Source organism: Leucopleurus acutus, assembly GCF_964270905.1.
Source record: "Leucopleurus acutus genome assembly, chromosome: 7".
In the NCBI taxonomy this organism is placed as follows: domain Eukaryota; kingdom Metazoa; phylum Chordata; class Mammalia; order Artiodactyla; family Delphinidae; genus Leucopleurus; species Leucopleurus acutus.
The window spans coordinates 4,694,393-4,718,764 of NC_139150.1; the positions used below are offsets into that span (position 1 = coordinate 4,694,393).

The window sequence follows — 24,372 nt, forward strand, 5'->3', positions numbered from 1 at the left end:
TCGTGCCCTCCCCACACCGCCTGCACCCCAGGCTCGCAGACTCTCAGCAGTCATTCAACAGGAACACATTTTTGTTCATACTTCAGGGCCTGCACAACTGTCACCCACTCTCTGCAGTGTCCCTTTAGCCCCAGGTGTGACAGCAGAAAGGCAAATTAGCATAGGCGGCAGTTTCACTGGACCGGAGGCAGCAGCCCTTCCGGTTCCAGCTTTGATGTTAGCTGGCTTCAAATCATTTCGCCTCTGTGAAGTCCAGACAAGGTTTTGGGCTGAGTAGCAATAGCTGCCCCTGGGAACCAGGCCCCGCGCCACACCCCTCACCAGGTGCCTTGTCTCCTTGACTCCTCTCGGTCATTATCTCCATTAGCTGGAGGAAAGTGGTGTTCACAGAAGGTAAGTAACTGGGCCAAGCTTTCCAGTAGCAGAGCCGAGACCCGATTCCAAATGCACCTGATTCCAAAGCCTCGAAGTGTTAAGCTTGAAAATTGTGTATGCAGTTTCATTATGACCATGTTAAAAATTCCGAAAGCCATAACTCTGTGCATATTCAATCCAGTTGAGTACCAGGGTCCTTTCTGGCTCTATAAAAAATAAGAATTGACAAACTTCATAGACCTTGACGGGTTCAAGAGATAACAAAAGTAAACCAGAGCCAGACTTCATAGCACTGAGTGTCCATAAACTAGCACAGCCCGGGATAGACACAAGCTGGAGGGGTGTTCTTGGTGAGCCTCCCTGGCTCATGCGCCTTCCCTGATAGCGTGAAGCCACAGCGCACGAGGCGGGGCACGGAGAACCAGCCTATCCCAGGACTCCAGAGCAAACCGGGCAGGAGGGGTGGGGGGGCATGACGGGCTGAGGGTGGAGGGCAGAGGTGTGAAGTATGACTGGGGGGGCAGGAGTAGGGGGGGCCATATGACTGCAGAGTATCGTATTTTTTTATTAGAAAAGAAGTTGAAACGCTTAAACCTCAATACATAAATGAATGTAGGGTAAGAAAAAAAGGGGGAAAGGAAAAACTATCCTAATCCAGATTCATAGCATGAAAAACAAAAAATTTAACCTTTCAAAAAATGATTTTTCCCTTGCTCTGGTTGCGGTCTTGAAATACCCTTTCCCACTGGAAAGAGCCAGAGCTGCTTGAGGAGATGGCTGATTCATGGCCTCAGGTGGGAACCGGACAGGACAGGCCTGGGCTATCATATACCAGACAGCAAGGAAGCCACCACAGAGACTAGGGTTACGACGAAAGGATTCAGCCTCAAGTAGATGCCCGCCAGCCACAGACAGAACATTCGAGCATCCGTAAGAAGAACAATGGCATCAGACAAAAATATATCAAATATGTCTCACGCTTTGAGTTTATAATAATGTTAAGGGAAAAAAACTAAGCCGTCTACATTGGAAGTGAACTAGTGAAACAGTGCGTTGTTTGAAAACTGGTATGTGTATAACTGAATCACTTTGCTGTACACCTGAAAGTAACACAACATTGTCAATCAACTATACTCCAATATAAAATTAAAAGTTTAAAAAAAGAAAGCTGGTAAATAAATGGAAAGAATTGAGCACTTATCCTCTCTCACACATATAATAAATTCTACCGCTGGGTAACCAGTTAGTAGATAGGGGAAGTTTTTCTTTATAAAAGTGTTCCGGCTAATAAATGAAGGCTGTTGATCTCATTGGAATACGACCGTCTGTAACCCCTGGTGAATTTAATGGGTCATCATCTGCCAGCATCACAAACTGAGACCCCTGACCTCACATGCCTCCTGTCGGTCGTCTGTGACACCCCTGTGAAGTAGTCTTGCCAAAAAAAAAAAAAAAAAAAAAAAGTCAAGCCTGAATCTCATCTAGTTACCAATTTACAGGAAGTACAGAGTAAGGAGTAACATGTACACCACCGGGACGCCATCTGCAAAATCCAGACTGTGGAAAACTCTATAGAAAAAAATGACCCAGTTTCTTCAGCAAATAGAATGGGGAGAGGGGATAGAGAGAGGGATACCTTTAGTTTAGGAGAGGCTGACGAGATAGGCCAGCCAGTTCCACTGTGTGGACCATACTCAGATCCTGATACAAGCAAATTTTTTTTTTTTAATGTGGCATTTATGAGACTGTTGGAAATGAACACTGACCGCACTGCAGGTTTGATAACACTGGAGAATTCCTGTTGTTGTTTTAGATGTGGAGTGGCAGCATGGCTATGTTTTTGTGTTTTCAGAGCCCTTATCTTTTAGAGATACAGACTGAAATATTTACAGATAAAACGAGACCATGGCTGTTATTTGTTTCAAAGTAATTCAGGAAGGGAAAAGTAGGTGAGGGTGTCGGTAAAACAAAGATCTGCCCGAGACTTGTAGCTGTTGACATTGGGATGGGTCCATGGGGGTTCTTTATACTATTTCATTTACTTCTGTATATGTTTTTTTAAGTCTTCCATAATGAAAGGTTTAAAGAAGGTAATTAAGTCGGCACTTCTGGGAGGGGGTGGATTTTATTTCGTTTTGTTTTGATTTAATAACACCCACTGCTGATAAGAGTGGGGTGCTGACAATACTGTTCTTAACCCTTTTGGTAGATTGTATTAAAAGCCTTAAAATATTTGTACTGTTTGCCCCAGTAATTACAATTCTACCAGTCTATCCTCAGGAAGTAATACCAAATGCAGCAACAATTTGGTGAACAAAAGGGCACATTGCAGCCTAATATTAATATTAGGGAAAATTTGGAAGCAACTAATGTCCAGCAATAGGTGAATGGTTAAAGAAATTATAGTATAGCCACTCAATAGAATGCCAGGCCACGTGTAATGCCAGTTTTGAAGACTACACAGCAATATGGAATGATGCTTACCTCATAATTTTAAATAAAATTTTGACTTGAAATTATATGTTTAGTTTCAATTATAAACGTGAAAAATTCAAAAACCGTGCATCTTTGATAGTAAAAAGATTAAAAGGAAGCACCCCAAAATGTTAAAGTGGTGATTAGCTTTGGACGCAACGTCTATAAACAATTATTTTATTCCTTTTTTCTCTAGTTTTAGATTGTTCCATAATAAGCATTTATTAACTATTTTACTATTAGTTCACTTTAAAATACCAAAAATCACTTATAAAAACAAAAATTTAAATATAACATTTCTAGTATCTTTAGTGTGGTTTTTTTTTTTTCCTATTTATTTATTTATTTTTGGCTGTGTTGGGTCTTTGTTTCTGTGCGAGGGCTTTTTCTAGTTGTGGCGAGCGGGGGCCACTCTTAATCGCGGTGCGTGGGCCTCTTACTATCGCGGCCTCTCTTGTTGTGGAGCGCAGGCTCCAGACGCGCAGGCTCAGTAGTTGTGGCTCACGGGCCCAGTTGCTCCACGGCATGTGGGATCTTCCCAGACGAGAGCTCGAACGAACCCGTGTCCCCTACATTGGCAGGCAGATATTCTCAACCACTGTGCCACCAGGGAAGCCCTGGTTTTTTTTTTTTTTTAATTTCATTTTAAGAAGCTTGAGAAATTCCTAAGGGAATTTATCAGTTAAAGTCAGCTAGATTTTGTTTCTTTTAAGGAAACAATTGCTTAGTTATCTATGCTTTTTAGCAAAGAGAGTTAAAATATGTTAGAAAATGGTGGCACTGTTGGACGGGGTATGTTGGACCTTCACTGTAACCCAGCGAGGGGCTATTAATTTCGGTGCTTATGACTGCCGGAACTGTAACTGGGTTCCTCTCCCTCCCTTGCTTCCTTCCAAGACTGCATGTAAACTAGAGACAGAGTTTCTGTTACTACCTTGCTGGTTTACTGGCATCCTTAAATAGTGATTTCCAGTTATGCAAGAAATGACCTATTAAATGTTACAATGGTATAGCAATATTTAAAAGCACGATCCAGAAATAAGGTGCTTTTAACATTCTCTTAAATGTAAATAAGCATGTCATATCTTTTTCTTACCCCGTTTATATTCTGTACTAATTGGGGCATATAGAAATAGAGATCAACTCAGCACTAGACGTTATTGAAGGAGCTAGGTATTAGTAATGTTCACTGACACCCAGGACTGATCAAGAAGAGAAGACCGTTGTTGTTTTGAACAGTAGGTTAAGAACTGCAAGGAATGAGGAAGTAAGGAGAGGCTGGTTGAAGGTGGCGTCCGAGAACGGCCTGCTGCTTGAGTTGCAGGATTCGGGTTGCTGCTTGGGGCAGAGACTCTTGTCTGAGCCCAGCAGGACTCCTTTTAGCCAGTTCTGTGATGTCAGAGCCTCATGGACCAACCCAGACAGCGGGCCTTGGGTTGGGTCCTTTGAGTCTGCTTTTAGGATCTCATCTAGGAAATGAAAGAGGAGGCTTGACGAAGCATCAGAAGGGTTCGTGAGCCCCGAAAAGAGAGGAAGGCGCCGTTTCTGTCCTGAAGGCTGAGGCTCTTCAGCGAGCCCAGCAGGTCACTCCTTCCCTGGCATGTGTGGAACTGCGCTCTTTCTAGGCTCTTTGTTTGTTTGTTTGTGTTTAATCTATAGCATGTGCTTAGGTCCCGAGAGAGTAAAAGCACTGCAATGTCTTGACAGGATCACGTTCCTTTTTGGAGATAAAATTCAGCTACTTTTCGCTTACCTTCAGAGCTGCTCCACTCTGTACCAGCTGTTAAAAATAGACAGCCCAGGGGTTTCCCTGCTGGTCCAGTGGCTAAGACTCCGCGCCCCCAGTGCAGGGGACCTGGGTTCCATCCCTGGTCAGGGAACTAGATCCCACATGCCGCAACTAAAAAAGACCCCTCGTGCCGCAACGAAGATCCCACACAGCCAAATAAATGTTTAAAAAAAAATAGATAGTTCAACCAGGGGATATCTGGTGCCTGCCTTTCATCCCTCTATTGTACTCTCTACATAGTCTGTGGGTGTACATAGGCTCATGACATAATATGGAAACAAATGTGCTCTAACTCCTAGAAGGCCAGAATTGTAGGATAGTCTTTGAAGAAGGTAATCTTAAGACAGGAAAAAAAAAAAAAAAGGGAAACTTACTTTATCCAGCAGATAGTAAACATTTGGAAATTATCCTGAGAGTTTCTAAGCCAATATTATAAATAAATTCAGGGTAGTTAGATGAATTGGGACCTGCGCCACCTTAAACGCCTTAGGAGGCCGGCACAAGGCGCGACCACCGCGCCTTTCCTCCGAGTGTCCACTGGTGTGTCTCTCAGGAACAGGAGGAGAGGTGATCCTCTCTTCTTCTCATTGTCCTGCCCAATTCATGTGATTTGCATGTTCCAATGTAAGCATTCCTGTTTGTACACGTGTGTTTTGACAGGTGACCTTGGGAAAGGTGTTGAAAGTGATCGTTGTCATGCGGAGCCTGTTCATTGATCGAACGATAGTAAAGGGGTATAATGAAAACGTCCACACGGAAGATGGCAAGGTAAGCATTCTGGAGTCTTTGGTTTTTTCCTTTATTTTCTGTATCCCAGAACAAAGGTAATAGAGTCCCAGATGAATGACATTAAACACTAGCAATCACAGCTGTATCAGTATGAAGCTGAACACTTTACAAAAAACATTTCTCTCTCTCCCCTTGCATTTTTCATCAAGCTTCTGCTTTTTCCTTTAAGCCTGTTACCCTTAGTTGAATTTCTAATTTTATCACCTTAGACCCCCAGTTGCCTCATTAAATGTGTCTTCTGAGGAAATGGATTTCTTTCTTCCTTTCTTTTCTTTCCCTTCTTTTTCTTTTTTTTTTTTTTTTTTTTTTTTTGCCTAGTCGCACAGCACATCAATAGCCCAGGGTTCAGCATTTTGCTTTTCCTAGAACCATGAGGAAAATTCAAGTTAATGTGACACACAACCTGCTAATGATCATTTTCCTTGAAACTAGCAAGGAGCCCCCAGAAGTTGGTTATCCATAGCAGTCCATATTGAATACTGTAATTGAAAAAAGATGAGTTATTTCCATGAGTGATTCGTTTCATGCGAAGTTCACGCACATGAACCCCTAATTTCTCTTCTCCATATGGAGATGCAGAGAGCACCAGAAGATGCTAATGGGAGTCGACAGCCTTCATTTTGTTTGCTTCCAGAGCGTAATGAGCCTTCTGCCAGAGATACCCACCCAGATACACCCTGGTCACTTCCTGACACTAAGCCTGCATCTTCACCTCTCCCTGGAGCTTTCCCTTCTCTTCATGAATCCCGTTAAAATTTAAAAGTTTGTTTGTACCAGCACTTACCACCCAACGGCCACATTATAATGAGGATAGACTGTTCTCCAAAAACAGGGGACAAATGTAGCTTAGCACATAACAGTGTGTTATATAAAAGGTGTGACCCATAAAGTGGGTCTGTATTTTGGGATTGTAAAGTGGGTTTGTATTTTGAACAAGTAACCCAGCATTTCGAATTTCCACATTCCACTTGAGTGTCGTCACCAGGGGAAGCTACTCTTACTCCCAGGTCCCTGCAGAGTTCTCATACATCTCCCCATTGAGAGAAAAGCAGTCCTCCAGGGAAGCTTTCCTTTTTCCTTTTGGAAAAACCAAAGTGTCTTTGGAGCAAGTGTGGAGAATAAAACAGATAATTGGGGCAAGTGTGATCTGTTGTGTATGTGACTCAGAAACTCAGATGGCGATTCTAGACGAGAAATTCCAAACTCCTTCGCAGCAGCAGAGGCAAGGCTGGGGCGGTGGAGACCCTCGCCAAGAGCCTGAGTCAGTGGTCATCTAGAGACAGGGTTCTTGTTGCCTCTGTTCAAGATTTACAACTTTATAGTCACCCCTGCTTTGAAACACGCCCTTACTCTCCAAGGACTTACAAGTGACTTGGGGATATAAAGAATAAATACATAAAAGCTAGGTGCTAATAATGACCATGCTGTAAGAGACACCAAACGCAGGGCGCCAGTGAGGCACACTCTGCGTGGAGATTCTAAGGGGTGGAGGTTTACCTGTTTTGAAATATCAGTATCAATCTTGAACATGGTATTTATTTAACTGCCCCATACCGAAAGTGTCCGAAATAACACAAGCGGTTTGCCACCTAGTTAATAGTCAATAAATGATTAGTATTATTTTTATTCTGCACTTAAAACAAGGGAATTAGAAAACAGTCTCACGTGTGTTCTTCTAGAATTTCTCTCTGACTACTCCTCCTCAGCTGCTATGGGTAGTTCCTTTCCTCCCATCTACCCCCTTGACTCCCAGATTACTGGGGGTTCTCTTCCCCCTCCTCTCATGCCCCTTGGCCATTCTTCCATGTACCCCCGTGGTTGCACGTGTCCCCCGCACAGGGTTCACTCCTGATTTGTGTCGAGGTCAGACCTCTCCTCCCCAGATGGACCTCAAGTTCAGCCTGTCCAAAATCAACCTCAGCTGGTCCTTCTCCAGGGTGACTGTACAGCTCACTGCTCAGGCCTTCCTTCCGCTGTCTCCACATGGAGTCTGTTAGTGGGTCCTGGCGAGTCTCCCTCTTTATCCCTCCCGCTGGGCCCCTCCCATCCATCTTCACTCCTCGCTTCTCCTCTCGCCGCTGAGTCGCTGCACCAGCCTCCTCACTTCCAGTCTGCAGTCCTGCTTCCCTCCGCCGTCTCTCCTTCACCTGGCCTCCAGAGCTGTCTTCCTGAAATACACAGCCAAGGGGATGATTTCTTGCTTTCTGCCATGTCCCCGTTGCCCAAAGCAGCAAAGTGGGATATTAGTAGATGTTAGGCACAAAGCAATCCATGATCAAAAAAGTTTGAGAAACCCTGGGTTAGAGAAAGTTCAGTAGGATTCTTTCTTTGCTGTGGAAATTCTTAAGCACTTAGTTTGCCTAAGTGCCTGGGAATCTCCCAAGAGGGGCACATCGTATGCAGTCTTTTCCCAACTAATTTGACCATCCATCTTTTTCCTTCCTTTATTCTTGGAGCATATTGTGACACCGGTGTTAGGCAAAACACACTTCCGAAAACTCTGGCTTGTAGAATAGAATCCAGGCCCCTTAGCGAGGCGTGGAAATGCCTATGGTCTGGCCTCTGCCCGCCTTTGCGACCTCATCTGCCGTCACTCTCTACATACATTTCGTCTTTTACTGTCCAGCCTTTCGTGCTACTTGTGGCTCCCAGAACGTGCCAGGTTCTTGCCCACGCTTGCACCTGTGCTCCGTGCCCTTGACCTGGGACGCTTGCCCCTCCCGTCCACCTGGCGCGCTTACCGGCTTTACACTGGCTGAGCGCTCTGTCCCTTCTCATCCGGCCCCCGTTTTCCCAGAGGCCTCTTCTGTGAGCATGGGCTCTGGAGATGGCAGGCCTGGGTTTGCCTCTACTCACAGTACAAGTGATCGTCATCCACTCGAACCTCCGTGGCATTTTGAACAGTCTTCCTCTAGCACTAGGATCAGTCCGTCCTGATTATTTGTTGCATGTCTGTCTTGCAGTTAATGAATATTCTAGCGTCCTCCATGTTTGGTCTGGTAGACATTGTGCGAAACAGACCTTGCCTCCAGTGGTTATGGAACCGTAGGTACCACTGTTAGACTCATCTTCCAGACAAGGAAACTGAGACCCAGCGTGGTAAAATGACTTGCCTACAGTCACTCACCGAGCCAGGTCCCAAACCTCCATCTGCCAGGGGCTCCTCGAGGGTCCAGGCTCTGTCCCGAGACTCTCTCCCTCCTGTGGATATACCTCAGTGCCTAAAACACAGTAGAATGATAGTGTGTGGGAGGGGGTAATGAAAAAGCCTCCTGGGGGTGTGAAAATGCTTTAGGTGGGATGGAAGAATGGAGAATCAGAAATGAGAGCCGGAAGAAAAAAAGAAATGAGAGACGGGCACTAGACGGAGCAACAGGGAGTGAAGTCGTAAATAAAGAATAAAGGAAGCACGCAGGTGCACACGGGTCGTGGCTCCCTAAGGAGGGATTAGCGTGGGTTCTCTGTTCACCAGAAGGAAAGTGAGTGTGTGTCTGGGAGCCTGAATTCTGAGTCATATCGCAAAGGTGGTACAGGAGACCTCCTGCTTCCTTTCACAGCTGCATACATTGGCCTAGAGATAAGCAGGGACCCTAAAAGCAGGAAGAGCACGATTAGGAGGACTGAGTCCACTTGTTCTTGTTGTTGTTGTTTGTTGTTGTTTTTTTAAGTAGTTATTTATTTTGTTGCGCGAGGTCTTAGTTGCGGCACCTGGGCTCCTTAGTTGCGGCATGCATGTGGGATCTAGTTCCCTAACCAGGGATCGAACCCCGGCCCCCTGCACTGGGAGCTCGGCGTCCCAACCACTGCGCCACCAGGGAAGTCCCCACCTGTTGTTTTAAAGGCACACTTACCGCATTTGTCGGAGAAGCTCGCCCAGAATCTAAGCCCAGCCGATTCGATTCACCCCTTTTTTTCAGAGTACCTTACAAATGATAAAAATAAAGTTGTGCAGCCATTATTAGTGTTCTCTTTTTAGTACTGATACTGGTATATGTGAACTTATACGTTTATCTACATGCAAGCATTAGTGCAATTAACGTGTTGGCCCGTCTGGCGCATCCCAAACAAAATGCAGGTTTGGAAGGAGCCTTCGGAGCCTGAGGTGTGGTCTAAGAACACATTGCCTGCGGCTCTGCTGTTGCAGAGGTGCAGCCCTGCATTTGCTGAGCTGGTGCCTAAGCGCTTGCCTGGGGGTGGATCGCTGCCCTGATGCACTAGGTGTGGCTGGGAAAGCCTCGCCTTGGCTTCGGGGTCTGAACTGCGAATTCCTCCTGCCTGTGCAGTTGCCTGTGTTCTTCCAAACCGAAAGCAGCCAGCTTCTGAAAGAGTCCTTAGCCCTGTTGTTACAAGAGTGGCCCCACGCCACCCCGCTTTCCAGCTCTGGCAGGTTTTCCCCCCATTAGAATCCCAGCAAGCCTGTCCCTCACTTTGCACTAACAGCCACGACCTCTACCCTGATCATCCTGCGTCTTTACCTGTGATGCATATTTTTGATGCCAAGCGCCAGCAGACTAATTCCTCGAACAAAATATAAAAATGCTGTTAAGACTTACCACCCTACTCTTCATTGTCATCAGGGAGGAGCAGAGAGCCATGACTCAGCATGTTGAATACCTGGCCATTGTCCTGACTTTACACCAGTCAGACTTAGCTGAAAAAATATAAGTGTCTCGGTGGAATTTATCTTATTAGGGGATTTAGGTTATGTTAATGCTATAGCTTCATTAATTATCCCATATCAATTTTAAAAAGGCCGCTTTTAGCCTCCTAGCACAAGAGAGGAAAAGAAATGGTGGTATCAAAGGGAACCTTCAAAGACAGCCAGAGCTGCCTCCAGGGTAATTTCTGATCCCCGCATTCTTCCCACTTCAGAGTTGTGTGTGTGTGTGTTTGGGTCGAGGCGGTTGGGGGAAGAAGCTTGAATCTGATTCCTCTAATAAGTGTTGGCATCAGCCCCATTTGATATTAGATGCAGGGAACATTTTGATTTGTTATAGCCTTTGAAATTGTTCAGACAACCTTCAGAAAAATGGCCTCTTGTTACTTATCGGGGAAGGGGAATCCGGTTTAATTCATATGCAGAGGATGCCCTGAAATTGTGCTTTCAGCAGTTTTTTAGTAACAAGTGCATGTCCTGACTGAAAGTGAAAAGTTGAAGAAGAACAGACCTGGAAAACTTGTTCACTTTTTTATTCTCCAGGGGAGGGTGGGCAGACTTAAGCAGATGACCAAGTAGAAGTTTGTGGTTTTGAAAACTTGGGTGACCATGGAGAAATCCATCACCATGGCTGGCTTATAGCACCCTCCCCCTACTGACACATCACCTGTTGACCTTGCAAGACGAAGCTACTAATAAATCAAAGCTTTAGGCGTTGAAGTGCCTGTGAGGCTTGGGTTTTATTTGGAAGTGTTAACTTTAGATAGTTTATAGTTTCATTGTACTATTTTTTGAAATGAAGAATTGATAACTTTCTGATAAGCTGCCGTGATTCTCACCTGCTGCTGAAGGAATTCTAGTGGCGATGTTTGTCACGTCAGCAGGCCTGAAAGGTTGTCACCTTGAGCTTTGCAAGACTGTCCCACCACCACTTTGAGCCGTGACAGTTTAGGGGCCACTGGGAGTCAGCATTCCCTCTGAATTCTAGGTACAGGGCCATCTGCCTCCCAGGTTAAGAGCTGGGCCTCTGGAGACACACCTGGTTTTGAATTCTCTACCACATGTTAACGATGTGATTTTGGACAAGCTGCTTAACGTCTTTGGGCCTCAGTTTCCTCACCTGTGAATTGGAAATAATTTTATCATTCTCGTGCGATCGCTGGGAGACTTTAGAAAGATGACGCAGGTGCAGTGCAGGCTGAACACGTGGTCATCTGCAGATGGTATCCGCCCTCTCTGGCTGTGCCGGGGATGCTGATGGGCATCATAGTCAGCGTTCCTTTGCCTGCTGATTTTGGGGCATTCGGATTTTTCATTTCGGTGAGTGAATTTGACTGTCACTGTTATCACCAGTTCTTCCTGTGCATCAAGAGGACCTTTGATGTCTGATGTGTAACCTTAGAGCAGATGAATCTGTGCTGAAGCAGTTGGTCATCTGTGGGGTTTGTTTCCATTTTATCTGAAAACAGACCACATTCCCACCCCTAAAATACTCATTCTAATCCCCAGAGTCCCACAGGCTGCTCCTAAGACTGCAGATTCAGCCCCAGTTACCATAAGGTTGGCTTTTCCATTTTAAGATCTTTCTAATGCGTGCCCAGAGTACTGGGGGATGCTTAGTTTCTTTTCCCTGACACTGTAGTTCAGCATAATTTCTCGTTCATGGGGCTGAAAGTTTGTAGCTTCCAGAACGCTCCTTTTTGAATATTGCAGCCAGCAAACAATTGGTAGCCACGCCCTCCTTTGTAGCAAATAAGCTGAGGCTAGTGAACATTCACTTGCATCAGTCCCGGCTCCCTGAAATGAATCTCTGAACTCTTCCTGCTGGCCCCGAGGAGAGGCAGGGCACTAACTCTAGAGCACCTGCTTAAATGGCTTTCTTTGGCGTAAATCTAGCAGAAAACCAAGTACAGGCTGCCTGCTGCGCCTTCACAGCAAAAGGGGAAGCCACTGTCATCGGATCCCTTTCTCACCCCTGTGCGCCTGGGAAGCAGGGCGTATCGTCTAGTGTCCTTCTATCCCAGGTGGTCAGAACTGGTCCCTAGGGTCCTGAATAATGTATTTCAACGCCTTCAGAAAGAGCAACACCCTCACTTGGAGTGAGCGCTGTGTGTTTTCAGAAGCCACAGTCAGGCTAGAGAGTCCATCTCTTAACTAACCCTGTGCGTATTTCTGTCTGGATGATTTTTTTATTTAAAACATTTTGCAGATACTGAAGGGTTTTTTTATATGTATGTAATTTTCTCTTTTAAATTAAAGCGAACTTTTCACTCTATATGCAGATTCTTCCTTTCTCTTTTTCCATGGCCCTGTGTTTATGTCAGCCTGTGTATGATGTGAACAGGCAGGAAGGATAAACAGCAGAGAACTTCAGAAGAAGCCGCTGTGGGCTGAAAATGGAAAGAGAACTCTATTGCTTCAGATATTGATGTGACTTTTCCAATAATTTAGATGTAGAATCTTCGGCTTCTCGCTGTCATCTTGGCAGTGATTGGGTGAAGCGAAAAGATACAAAAAGTTGTTCTTATCCCTTCCACAATGTCTGAATAGTCTTTAAATGCTGCATTTGTTAAGCCCTGGGCTAAACCGCGGCACTAAGATCATGATAGAAACCCGACTTATCCTCCCAAATGTGACCCGCTGCCCAACAGTTTTCTTCAGCCAAATTGATAGTGTAGGGAATTAACTTCTTATGTTTCTTTTGAGGTTTCCTTCCGAGTTATCTGGAGGTAACATGTCACTTTTTCCCCTGCAAATTGCTAACCTGTCAAAATAAAAATCTAATGCCTTAAGATTTTTTAAATTCTTAACTCCATCAATTGGCCTAAGTGGGGGGGCAGTGACTAAAAATTGACACCAGCCTTCTGGAGAGCAGTTTAGCCAGAGTAGGAGAGGAGTCAAGTGGGGGCTTGTGTGGAAATCCAGGAGGGAGATGGTCCAGCAGTGGGGATGGGGGGGAGGCAGACAGATTCAAATAAATGTTCAATCACAGCTCCTCCGCTGTCGTTCCTGAACTTGGATCCGCTAAACTTCTCCTCTCCAGCAGGAGCCCTGCCGAGTCCACGGGGGCGTCCTCAGCGCCACCCAGATTCCTCCACTTAGGAAGAAGCCAGGAGAACCGCACTCGTGCCTGTTCGCAGCCCAACGTTTCATTGCCAAGGGCGGTTTTCAGAAAGCCCTCAGGACAGAAACAGAACCCCGAACTGTCCCGCGTCGGGCGCAGCGCTTCCCTTCCGGTCTTCCTAGAGGAGTCTTCCCATCTGACAGGTCCCCGTGCTCCCGGACGCTTCAGAGTCAGCACACAGCACACAGGCTTAAGTAGCCGTGTCTCGGCTTTCCACCTTGACCACTGGCCAACCCCAAAGGCAGGTTTCAAGAGGCCCGTTGACCAGGGGTTTCAGTTTGCTCAGCTCTTGAACTCGTATATTAAAGTTGACTTGTTCGCACCCTCGGGGCCTAGCGATGGCCCCTCTTTTAATCTGCACTGTGTTGGGGGTAGTTCTATTTCTGCCGTACTCCGTCTGTTCTAACCTCTTGGAACAGTGAGAAGGCACTGATGTGATTTCTCATACAACCTGTCAAGCCAGAGTGGTTTTGGTTAGACTGAGCTCCGGATTACCCTGTGTAGGACTAAGTGTGGCCAGAGGAGGACTGGACTCTGAACCCTGCCCACATTTCATCTCAGACCTCTGTTTCCTTGACCAAGGGGTCCAGGGCTCCCGACCTGACCAGCCATCACAGCGAACCTGTGGAGCGCTGTCAAAGCAAACGAACAAATGAACATATTCTCGGGCCCACTCCAGACCTACTAATTCAGACATTCCAGGGGAGGGACCAAGGAATCTGTATATTAAAAAACAAAAGAAATTCCCCCAGGGGCTTCTGATGCCACCCAGGTTTGAGCACCACCAAGTGAGACCATCCGTAAGAAGCTTCTCCAGATTACCAGGGGCAATTGAATGGCTCCGAACCATTGTCTCATCATCTGGGAAGGAAGGTTGCTAATGGGACCAGCCACACAGGCTTGTTCTGGGGAGTGAGTGGGAGAGTGCGTGTGGAAGGACCAGTGCGTGCCTGGCGTGGAACAGGTGTTCAACAGCGGGGGGCTGTTTTCCTCCACGCATGCCTGTAACATGCTAGGTCCTGTGCCAGGACAACGTAAACAAAAGAAGTAAGAGCTTCAGTTAGTTTTAAGAGCTGTGAAGATTTTTAATTTTTGAAAGAATAAAGAGAAGCAAGACAACAGGTATGGGAATATTGTAGAGTAACTGGGAGATGCCTCTCTGACAAGGTGATGTTGGAGCCAAAGGAAGTGAAGGAGGAGCCATGGGAGGGTTTGTGGGAAAAGCAGTCCAGGCCAAGAGCACAGCAGGTGCAAAGGTCCTGAGGCAGGACTGACCTTGGCATGTTGGGTGACGCAAGAGAACCGTGGCAGGGGTCAAAGTTAGAGAAGTGAACGAGGGGCTCAGCTCACGGGGCTGCGGACGCAGCAAGTGCCTCAGGTTGACTTCTTATACCTCTTCGTATAGTCTTCTCAAATCACCACAGGTTGATAAAGAGGAAATTCAGGCTCGACATTTAGGATCCTTCCAACCCCAAGATTCTGTTTTTCTATAATCATGTGTTTTTTTCAAGCTTAATAACAGTAGTTACGATGTCATTTCTTGGAGTCCAGAATTCTAAAATTGATGCCGATATTTTCTCTCTCCCCCCCCCAGCTCGATATATGGTCCAAATCCAACTATCAAGTATTCCAGAAGGTAAGTTGTACTTTTTGCTTCTTCCTCAGGAGGCGCTAAGGGAAATATGAATACTTCGAGGTGTAAACATTGGTCTTAAATCAGAGGCTTTTTAAAAAGTGAGAAGAGCCAGACACAAAAGGCTGCTCACTGTATGATTCCATTTATGTCATGTTCTGGAAAAGAAAACATTAGGGACAGAAATCATATCAGTGGTTGCCAGGGGTTAGGAGTGAGGGAAGGAGATTGTCCCCAAAGAGCTATAAGGGAACATGTTTGGGTGATGAAAATATTGTGTCTTAATTACGGTGATGACACAACTGTATGTTTCAAAACTCATGGAACGAACTATATGCCCATAAAGGGCAAATTTTACTGTATATAAATTATGCCTTTAAAAAAAAATCAGAGGCTTTTGAGTTGCTTCAGACTCAACCCACAGTTTTTAAATTCAGTTTCTCACAGCCCTGTAATCTACACGGGTGCCTTAAGGGTGAGGATGGGCTGAGGAATGAGGGCTGGCCCTACCCCACCCCCACTCTGTATTACAGTGGCATCTTTTTCAGCTGTTGGGCTTCCCCAAGAAATACTTTCTGGGAAATGTCAGAAAAAAATGAAATGTGACCAGAGAAAGTCCATTTCCCAGCTCCCAGTGGTGGAAGGGTCCCTTCCCTGGCCCAGCTCAATACTTCTGAAGGCTTCTGAAGAGGCTTCTGAAGGCTTCTCCCGTGGCCCCCAGGCCAGGTCCCCTGCAGGGCACCAGCCACTTTCTTCTGTGCTCTCCGTCCTCTGTGTCCGCTTCCATCCAGCAGTGCAAATAATAGAGTTGGCTGTAAATCCACTCATTGCCTCCTCACGTTCAACAGCGATTATTTATTGAGCCCCTTTGCCGTGGGCAGGCACTATGCTAGGTGCTAGGAATACAGGGGAAACAAGACAAACAAGGAAGCAGAATCAATAAGAGAACTCCAGGTCATTACCGGGGGCTGTGGTCGAGGACAGGAGGGACCTCCTTCGCATCAGGGTGGTCTCAGGAGGGCTTTGTGCAGCAAAATTTAAACTGAGTCGGGAAGCAGGAGAAGGAGCCAGCCACGCGAAAGGCCATGGGAAGAGGGTCCCAGACAGTGGAAGCAGCAGCCCTGAAAGCTGCTGTGGAGGAGGGACTTGCGCGGTCCAGCACCGCTGGGACCCGTGCGATGGGAGCTGGCAGAGGGCGGCGGGGAAGGCACGCGAGGCAGGGCCGGCCCTGCAGGTGCCTTTAGGTCCCGGTGCAGAATTTGGATTTTACTGTCAATTCAGTGAGAAACCAGTGGACGGATTAGTGTGGAGGAAGGATGCGATTTTGAAAGCTGGGCCCGAGTTATCCCCACTTGAGTAAAAACTGTGTCCAGGGTGTGCCGGGTAGCTTAGCATAGGGTGGTGGGCTTTTGCAGTTGAGGTGAGATTCGTATAACATAACCATTTTAAAGTGAGCAGCTCCACAGCTCTTAGGCTTCCACGTTGCTGTGCAGCCACCACCTCTATCCAGTTCCAAACATTGTCATCACCCAAAAGGAAAGCCCATCCGCGTTAAGCAGTGAGCATTGGGCTTTTGTATCAAAGGAGCATCACGGACCAGCCCTCTATTGGCGTCTAATGTACCTCAATTCGCGTTGCTCCCTGGGCCCCTTTACAGTGAAAGGGGGAAGCAAAGGACAGATGTCCAGGGTTGGGGAGCGGTCTGAGGCGTAACACCACACATTTAGGGAGCCTACGTAAGCATGAAAATGTCATGATCTTATCACAGTTAAATGCAGAACCAGAAAGAACATATTAATGGAAAAACCGGTGAAATCCAAATAAAGTGTGGACTTGAGTCAATAATAAGTAACCAACGCTGGTTTCTTAGTTGTGATGAACGTACCCGATAATGAAAGATGCTAACAGTGGGGCAACCGGGTGAGGGGTATATGGGAACTATGTGTACCATGTTTGCAACTTTTCTGTAAATCTGAAACTAATCCGAAACTTAAAATTCATTTCAAAAAGAGAATCATAGTGTTGGCTCTTCTGACAGCCCCAGTCCTTCACCCAGCTGAGCAACCTAGATGCAGAAAGGAAAAAACAGCCTCCCTCCCTGGGCCAGAGCCTAGGGGAAAGAAGTACATGGTCACGGGCTTCACTGGTGGTGCAGTAGTTGGGAGTGTGCCTGCCAGTGCAAGGGAGATGGGTTCGAGCCCTAGTCCAGGGAGATCCCACATGCCACGGAGCAACTAAGCCCGTGTGCCACAACTATTGAGGCTGCACTCTAGAGATTGCACACCACAACTACTGAGCCCACGAGCCACAACTACTGAAGCCTGCGCTCCGCAGCAAGAGAAGCCAACCGCGATGAGAAGCCCGCGCACCGCAACGGAGAGTAGCCCCCACTCGCCACAACTAGAGAAAGCCCACGCGCAGCAATGAAGACCCAACGCAGCCCCCACCCAAAAAAAAAGTGCGTAGTCACGTGTGGGCTTTAGTGTAGGCAACGATGTTTTAACCTTGGCCTTCTTATCTAGGTGACCATACCCAAGGCCTTTACCTGTTCAGCTTGCATAAAGCCTCGGCCTTAGTTGCTAACTTTGTCCCTGCTGACAGCTCTTATTTTCCCCCAGCAGCTGTGGCTGAAAAGCGTTCTGAGGAGAAAGAGCACTGCTCGTATCTGCATCTTGTTTCGCTTTCCCAGTGAAGAAGAACGTTAACACAGTTTTGGTTTGTTTTTTTTTTAACCTGGTTTATCTTAGCGTCCTCTGTGGTATTTCAGTGAGTTACTTTCTGGCTCCACAACAAGCGGGCAATGACTTCGGAGGCCCCGGGCATCGCAGACCCATAACCTGGGATTTTAACAATGTCCAATTTCCATTCAGGCTTGCCTTGGCAAATATAGTTTTTAATGTTCTGTGTAGTATTAAGTATTTTTGAATGCAAGCAGAAAGTTTATTAGGAAGTTGTAAAATGTGTGAAACACAGATTTGGTGAAGCATAGATTTGGAGAGAAAGTGCTGTATTTTTATTCTACCGCCCCTAAAAATAACCTGCCAAGCACTCTTTATATTTGTTTAAAACTACAAACGCGCAGCGCGGCAGCGTTTAAACGCGCAGCGCGGCAGCGTTTAAACGCGCAGCGCGGCAGTGTTTAAAATTTGATATTGGTTAGTTGGGGAGATTTAGGAGCACCCGCCAGTTCCCTCCTCATAGTTTATGTAACATGTCTGAAGCAGTAAAAATGGATGAATTTGTAGAGATGGGAATGTTATCTCAACTGGTGAATGGCATGTTATCCGTATTCAGAGCCCTTTCTGAGGTTCCTTTGTCATCCCTCCCCTCACCTATTTTTTAACTAAATGGACTTGACCTCTGAGACTGACCTGTACTAGATTAAAGAACCATAATTTGGAGACAGGAGGTAGTGCTTTCTGATGAGAACAAAAGGCTGCTAATGTTGAGGTTCTTTTCCTTTTTCAGGGGCAGGTAGGAATTAGTGGATTACAGAGTCCGTGCTCATCCCTACTGAAACATTGTCCATTTGCTGTCAAATTAAGGAATATATTGGAAAATAACGTAGTACAGAATTCAGTTTAATCCTTTATCAGTAAAGCTTTCCAACTAATCATCGTTGCCTCACAGGGACTTGGGATCTTGTTCTTGCGGAAGATGTTGGTAAAGAAGCTGAGGAATGTGGAACGTGGAATCACGATGGGGGGTGACCTCACTGGGCTTATTTCATTGTGTTAGTTTCAGGCCATGTTGTGGGTCAGAGGGCCGCCCTCCCTATTCCACAGCCAGACTGAAAGCAAAGCTGGCACCGCCGTGTTCCTTGCAGATTCTGAAGGCCTGGTCCAGTTGACAGGATGCTGTTTAACATTTCAAACTCAAAATGCCAAAAGAAAAGATTAGGTGGCAACATTTCCAAACTCTGCTTTTTAGTATCAGCTTTTGCTTAGAATTCTATTTTCTTCCTGTCCACCCACTTAAATTTGAGGTGTCCTGATTGATGTTGCTCGTAGCATTTCCCAGAAAGACACTGCTTGAGAGCACAGTGGTAAACGTTCCCTTCTGCCTGTCATCAGCCTGCTTACACCCATCCAAGTAACCCAGCCGGGGGAGGCTCAGTTGTCAGCCTGACCCAGGAAGACTCAACCTGGAACAGGAGTAAAAGTGATTGGGGAAGTACAAGGTCAAGGAGGATCCTTGGTCACCGATAAGAGGTCATTTCTCGGGCAGGAAACAGTTCCCAAGTGTCCTAACCGTGTGGGTAGACGCCGGAACTGTGCCCCAGCCCCAGCTCTGAGGTGGGGACACTAGCAGCCACCGTGGCTCTGTGAGCAGCGCGGGGGCAGCTGTCTCCCCGTGTTGCTCTGCTATAGGTAGGGCCCCAGCGCTTCCTTTCCTTGGCGCTCATTATGCAGTTGCAGTTGCTGTGTGTTGTGTGTGTTTTCCTGCCCACAGGTAGCAGCGGTGGCCGCCGCAGAGAGAGACCTGATGGGAAGGCGGGAAGCCCCCCCCAGGTCTCTCCCTCAAGGTGACAAAGCCGGGGGTGGGAGGGGACACTGCCTCGCAGAGCAAAGCCAAGCTTACACTCGCCTTTTTATTTCTGGAAAATAGCACCAGGCGCTGAGAGGATGGAAACACGCGCCTGTCAGATTCTCCTCGGGCTGTGCCTGGCTCCCCAGGTTAAAGACAAGCACACGAGGTCCCGTGGCAGATCCTACCGCAGGACGCTAAACGCGACCTGCCTTTTGTCTGTGACGGGGACTGTCAGCAATTAGCCCCCTTCCCCGGCGGTGGAGGGCTGGGGACAGCTGGCCGTGGAGCCGCGGCTGCCGACAGGCTCCCGTCATTTACCGCGGTGTCCCGGAGGCTCTCTGCACTCGGTCCTAGGGCAAAGGAGCTTTTTATAGCCAGCAAGCCTCCCGCAGAGCAGACTCAGAGAATGGAACTTCGGAATAGGGGGCACCGTCTGAAAGGGCAGAATCACAAAGAGCCGGGAACGGTTTCAAGCGTGTTCGTATTTTTCTGACATTTAAACTCTGCAGGAGCGCTCACTGTTTTGATCTTTAACCTCCTAACTTCAAAACAGTGGGCATTTTCATGCAGTAACTTAGGAAGAGCGAGAGCAACTCTGCAGCTACTTTTACTGTGTTAAATCTTGGCAGGGAGGCCAGAAAGAGCTGGAGTGTGTGTGTGCAGCCCCAGGTGGGCAGGTGGGGACGAGAGAGATGGTGTCGGAGGGACTGGCACCTGCGTCGCAGCTCTTTCACTTGGAGGCAAAGCACAAAAGTCATAGCGGCAGATGTCCGGTTCTTCGTCCACAGTCATTATTCTAGAGGCAGCGGAGGCAAAAGTAACCCTTTCAGTCCCGTGCAGAGCTTAGCCGTGGACAGGTGATGGATAATGTTCTGAGCAGGCCGCCACTGCTTCTTCATTCCTGTGTTCGCTCCTTCGTTCATCTTTTCGCTCCCTCGTTCACGCTTCGATACAAACACTGGCCTCTGTGGGGCAGACTTTATCAAGAGGCCACCCGGTGCTTGTCAACAGACAAGATTGCGTGAGCCCTAGAAGGACCAGTTCTCTGAAATGTTGGAGACACCGAGTACCTGGCTTAAACTGAGTGCCTGCCCAAACGGTATGCGGCAGACCTAACTTGTTACTCGTTCCAAGCCCCGGGAAGGGGGGCTGTCCCCGCGTGGCTGAGTGTCTGTACCTGCTCTAGCGTCGCACGTCACCAGAGGGACTCGGTCAACAGGCGTTCAGTTCTTCTCAATCTCATGCTCTAGAACATCTCAGATTCTTCCTCCCAGCTCACTTCCGTCTCCCTCCAGAAGCCCCTCTTCCAACAGCACGGATAAGGCCCCGGAGGAGGCTGTGGTTGTGGTGAGAGCCCGAAGGCAGCGGGCCACATCTCTGTCCTTGCCCTTGGTGGTTGCCCTGCCCGGGTGAGGCCGTCGGCAGAGGCCCCGCGCCTAGAGGGGAGCCCTCAGCCTCCAAGAGGGGGTCTCATGCCGTAGGGGGGCCCTTTGCTTTTTCTGGATCCCGTTGCTCTCGTGGTCCCCTTTTCTCTCAAATGCTGTCCAACTTCCTCCAAAAGGAGAGCTTGCGTACGATGGACCGTATATGGTGGCCTTGGCGTCCTGTGTGTTCTGTCGCTGCCTCACACGTGTGTCTTGGCAGCCCCAATCAGAAAGCTGAGGGAGCAACTTTGACCGGTGGCAGGGCCGGGGGGCAGCTTCACGAAGGAAGAGAGGTTCCCGTCCGTGGTCTCAGTGAGTGGCGGGGCGGGGCGGGGCGGGGCGGGGCGGGTGGCAACTCTCCAGGAGCCAAGCATTGGGCTGTGGACAAGCTTCGGGACAGGAGAGGCGACGGACAGTTCCGGGGTTATCCCGGAGGGCAGTCCCTTCCTAACCTGAGAGCCGAACCACACTGACCGGGCTGGGTCCGCAGAAGGAAGAGGGGAGGGGACGTTGTGAAGGGTTAGCCCAGGTCCCTGGGAGCTGAGAAGGGCGGGGGGGTCACTCCACTCACGCTGCAGCTCAAGAGCCTTTAGCACCACCTTGTCTCCTAAGGGTCGTGTTTGAAGATTCACAAGCTCCGAAACCCGGGGTGGATTTGATCACTTGTTTTCCCCTTATGATACCCCAGCACCTTCCCTCTGCAGGGCTCCCCCTACCGCTGCTGAGGGTGGTGATGACCAAGAGCCCACGCCCCAGTTTGACGGTGAGAGTGGAGCCGGAACGCCCACTCGCCCGCCGCTGGAAGCGGCCTGTGGTTCTCCGCCATTAGGGAGGCGCAGAGCACTTGCCTTCATCTCGCAGCTTCTTTCTTCCTGAGGTGTTGCCCGAGACGCGTGTGCCCCGGGTCAGAACCCAGCAGCCGCTTCTGGGAAGCCCAGCCTCCTGCCCTCCCGGGCCCCTTCCCACCACCCCACAGGCCGCCTGCCGCTGAGGGCACCTTCCTGGCAGCATGTCTGTCTGCGCCCCCGTGAGACCCAGCGCCCTCCCTTCCCCCGTCCTGGCCGGCCTCCTGTCACGTTCCCCACAGTGAGCGAGCGGTCTGGCAGTGGCTGGGAGCTGGGCTGTCCCATGTTCAGACCCCAGCTGACCACTGCTCTCGGTGTGGCCTCACTTGCCTCAGTTCCCTCATCTGTAAACAGAGATCCTAAGAGTACCTGCCTCACGGAATTGGCGCCCCACGTTAACACCTGGGAGAGGCACAGCTGCCTCTGGAGGATCCGCCCAGCCTGCTCTCAAGGGTCCTGGGAGTTGAGGGGCTTCCCTTTGGGGCCTCAGTGACATCTTGGCTGGGACTTCGAAGAGGGTCGGGTTGGAACCCCTCACACCAAACAGAAACTCCTTTATGGAGGCCCTGTTCTGTGCCACAGGCCATGTTCTGCACTTTACAGACGAGATATCATCCTTCTCAGACAGAGCTGGATCTCAAAGCTGTGACAAGGGGCTTGAAGCAGGATGGAGCAGCAGTGTCTGTCTCCCCCGCCCAGTTCCAACCCGGACAGCCCTGCCCCTGGTCTCATCCCGAGCGGCACTGCCAGGCTCCGGTGGACAGTTCTAAGCCCTTCAGAGCCCATGCAAATGACTCCTTCATCAGCAGAGAAGGAAGTATTGATCCTGTCTTAAGTAAATCCCTGGTCCCCCTGGACCGTGGTGCTTCCTCCCTGGGCCTCTCAGCCTGCTGAACCCGTGGCACACAAATCCAGGGCACAGATTAGAGACTCCAGCTGCATAATAAAAGCTAAAGCCCCATGCTTCCGCTCTCCTGGACTCTTTTCCCAGTTTTAGAAGCCAGTCTCTGCCCTGCTCCCCATTGCCCCCAGCACTTTCAGGACTGGCTTCATAGCCTTCAATTTTGAAATAACCGTGGTTCCTCTTTTTTATGAAATGAGCACTTCTGGGGCTGTTTTAAATATTCTTCATAAAACCAGTGCTCATCCTGGGAGCAGCGTTGCTGGCAGGGTTGCTGTCTCTTTAAACATTTAACACATTCTGTTCACATCTTTGACTCCCAGACCCACAAAGAATTTTCTCCTTTGGAGAGATTCCTAGTGTCCCTCTCGTCAAGGGTGGGTCTGTCTTTGGCAAAACCCGGAGTAGAGACCCAAACTCTTGGATTGATCTCCTTGTATAGCATTAAAGCATATCCAGCAGATGAAAGTTTATTTATATTTCTTGGACTTGCAGGACCAGCATGTGTGCGACTAAGTAACAAATGTTTGGCTTTGCTGCCTGTTAGTTTGCGCTCCAGAGTCTCTTTGAAACCCACCGAGATGGGAAGAGGTTCCCAAGAATAGTGCTGTGCTGATCGTCTCCCTGGTTCTGAGCTCTTGGTAACTGGCCCAGAAACTGAGGACCCCGTGACATCACGTCAGGGCAGCAGGTGGAGGGGGGCAGGAACCTGGTGCCCCTGCCCCCTGCTGGGATTAGCGTGTCCTTTTTAAAAGAACAGAGGGCTTTCACTTGACGCTGGTTGGCCTGAGGGTGGAGCTCGGCACTGAGGTACCCTGGGGGTGGGGGGGCGTGCAGGCAGGCCCTGCAGTGGTGTCCACTGAAAACCTAGACCTTGAGGCGCCCGATGATCGCAGCCTCGTGCTCTTTTACCAAGGGCCAGTGGGGGGGAGTGATGCGGCCAGGGTCACTCAGATAATTGGTGATGAACCTAGGACTGTACCCCGGCCTCCCGACGGCTCCGGGTCTTCTTTCCCTTTTGTTCACATTAATACAGGCCAGAGAGAAGCTCCTCTTCATAGTATGTGGAAGCAGGTATTGACTGGAGGAGAGCCAGATCTGGGTCTCTACCAGACTTCTCTTTTAAATAAGCAACTTCTAAACACTTGTACTTAACTTTTCCTATTTATTAACCTTGCTGGACATACTTTTAATAGGCAGAGGCCCCAGCTCTCCTAGCTCAGCCAGGGAGGGCTTGGGCTTCGTGGGCTGCGTGCTGGCAGGTAAGATGATGTACTCAGTGCCGTTAGTCCGTTGCATTGGGAAGAGCGCCACCTAGCTGCTGGAGCCAGTGTCCAGGCTCAGCTCCCACCCCGCGCTGTGTGGCTGCAGTCCTGCCCCCTGGTGGTGGGAAGTGGGCAGAGACCTGCAGCGGCCCGTTCACCTGTGGTTCCCCAACACTGCTGACATCAGAATCCCCCGGGGGAGCTTTTTAACAGCACAGGTTCTGGCCCCCAGCCTAGACAGCCTTCCAGAAGCTGGGGGGGGGGGGTGCCCGGCAGCCCGCCTCCAGAGTCTGTACGCCTCACCTCTGCTGCACTGCAAGCTCTCCCCTCCAGCCTGGAAGCCCGCACAGAGTCAGGACGATGCCTACAACCTTAGTGGACTCAGGAATCCCCGAGGACAGTCCCTGGGCCACCAAGAAATACAACACATTGTTGCTTTTTAAAAGAGGAAACTGCTGGGGGATGATAATATATTAGGAGAGTTTTGGTCCCATCCCTGCGTCTCACTGATCCTCTCTGTGTACCACCACTCTGTCCTTTGTTCTTCCCTTGTGGATAAGGAACA

The 24,372-nt window shown here is 48.7% G+C and overlaps 1 protein-coding gene across 2 annotated transcripts in view; it reads left to right on the plus strand.

The window, feature by feature from the left end:
* The window catches only part of MED27 (mediator complex subunit 27), a gene marked incomplete at its 5' end in the record, with an annotated part of 198,539 nt that overhangs the window by 162,624 nt on the left and 11,543 nt on the right, over positions 1 to 24,372 (plus strand). For both annotated transcript variants that reach the window (XM_082843420.1, XM_082843421.1), the window contains 2 exons: positions 5,300 to 5,407; positions 14,804 to 14,845. In XM_082843420.1, coding sequence (XP_082699546.1) covers positions 5,300 to 5,407; positions 14,804 to 14,845 — 150 coding nt within the window. The remainder of the gene's footprint in view (positions 1 to 5,299; positions 5,408 to 14,803; positions 14,846 to 24,372) is intronic.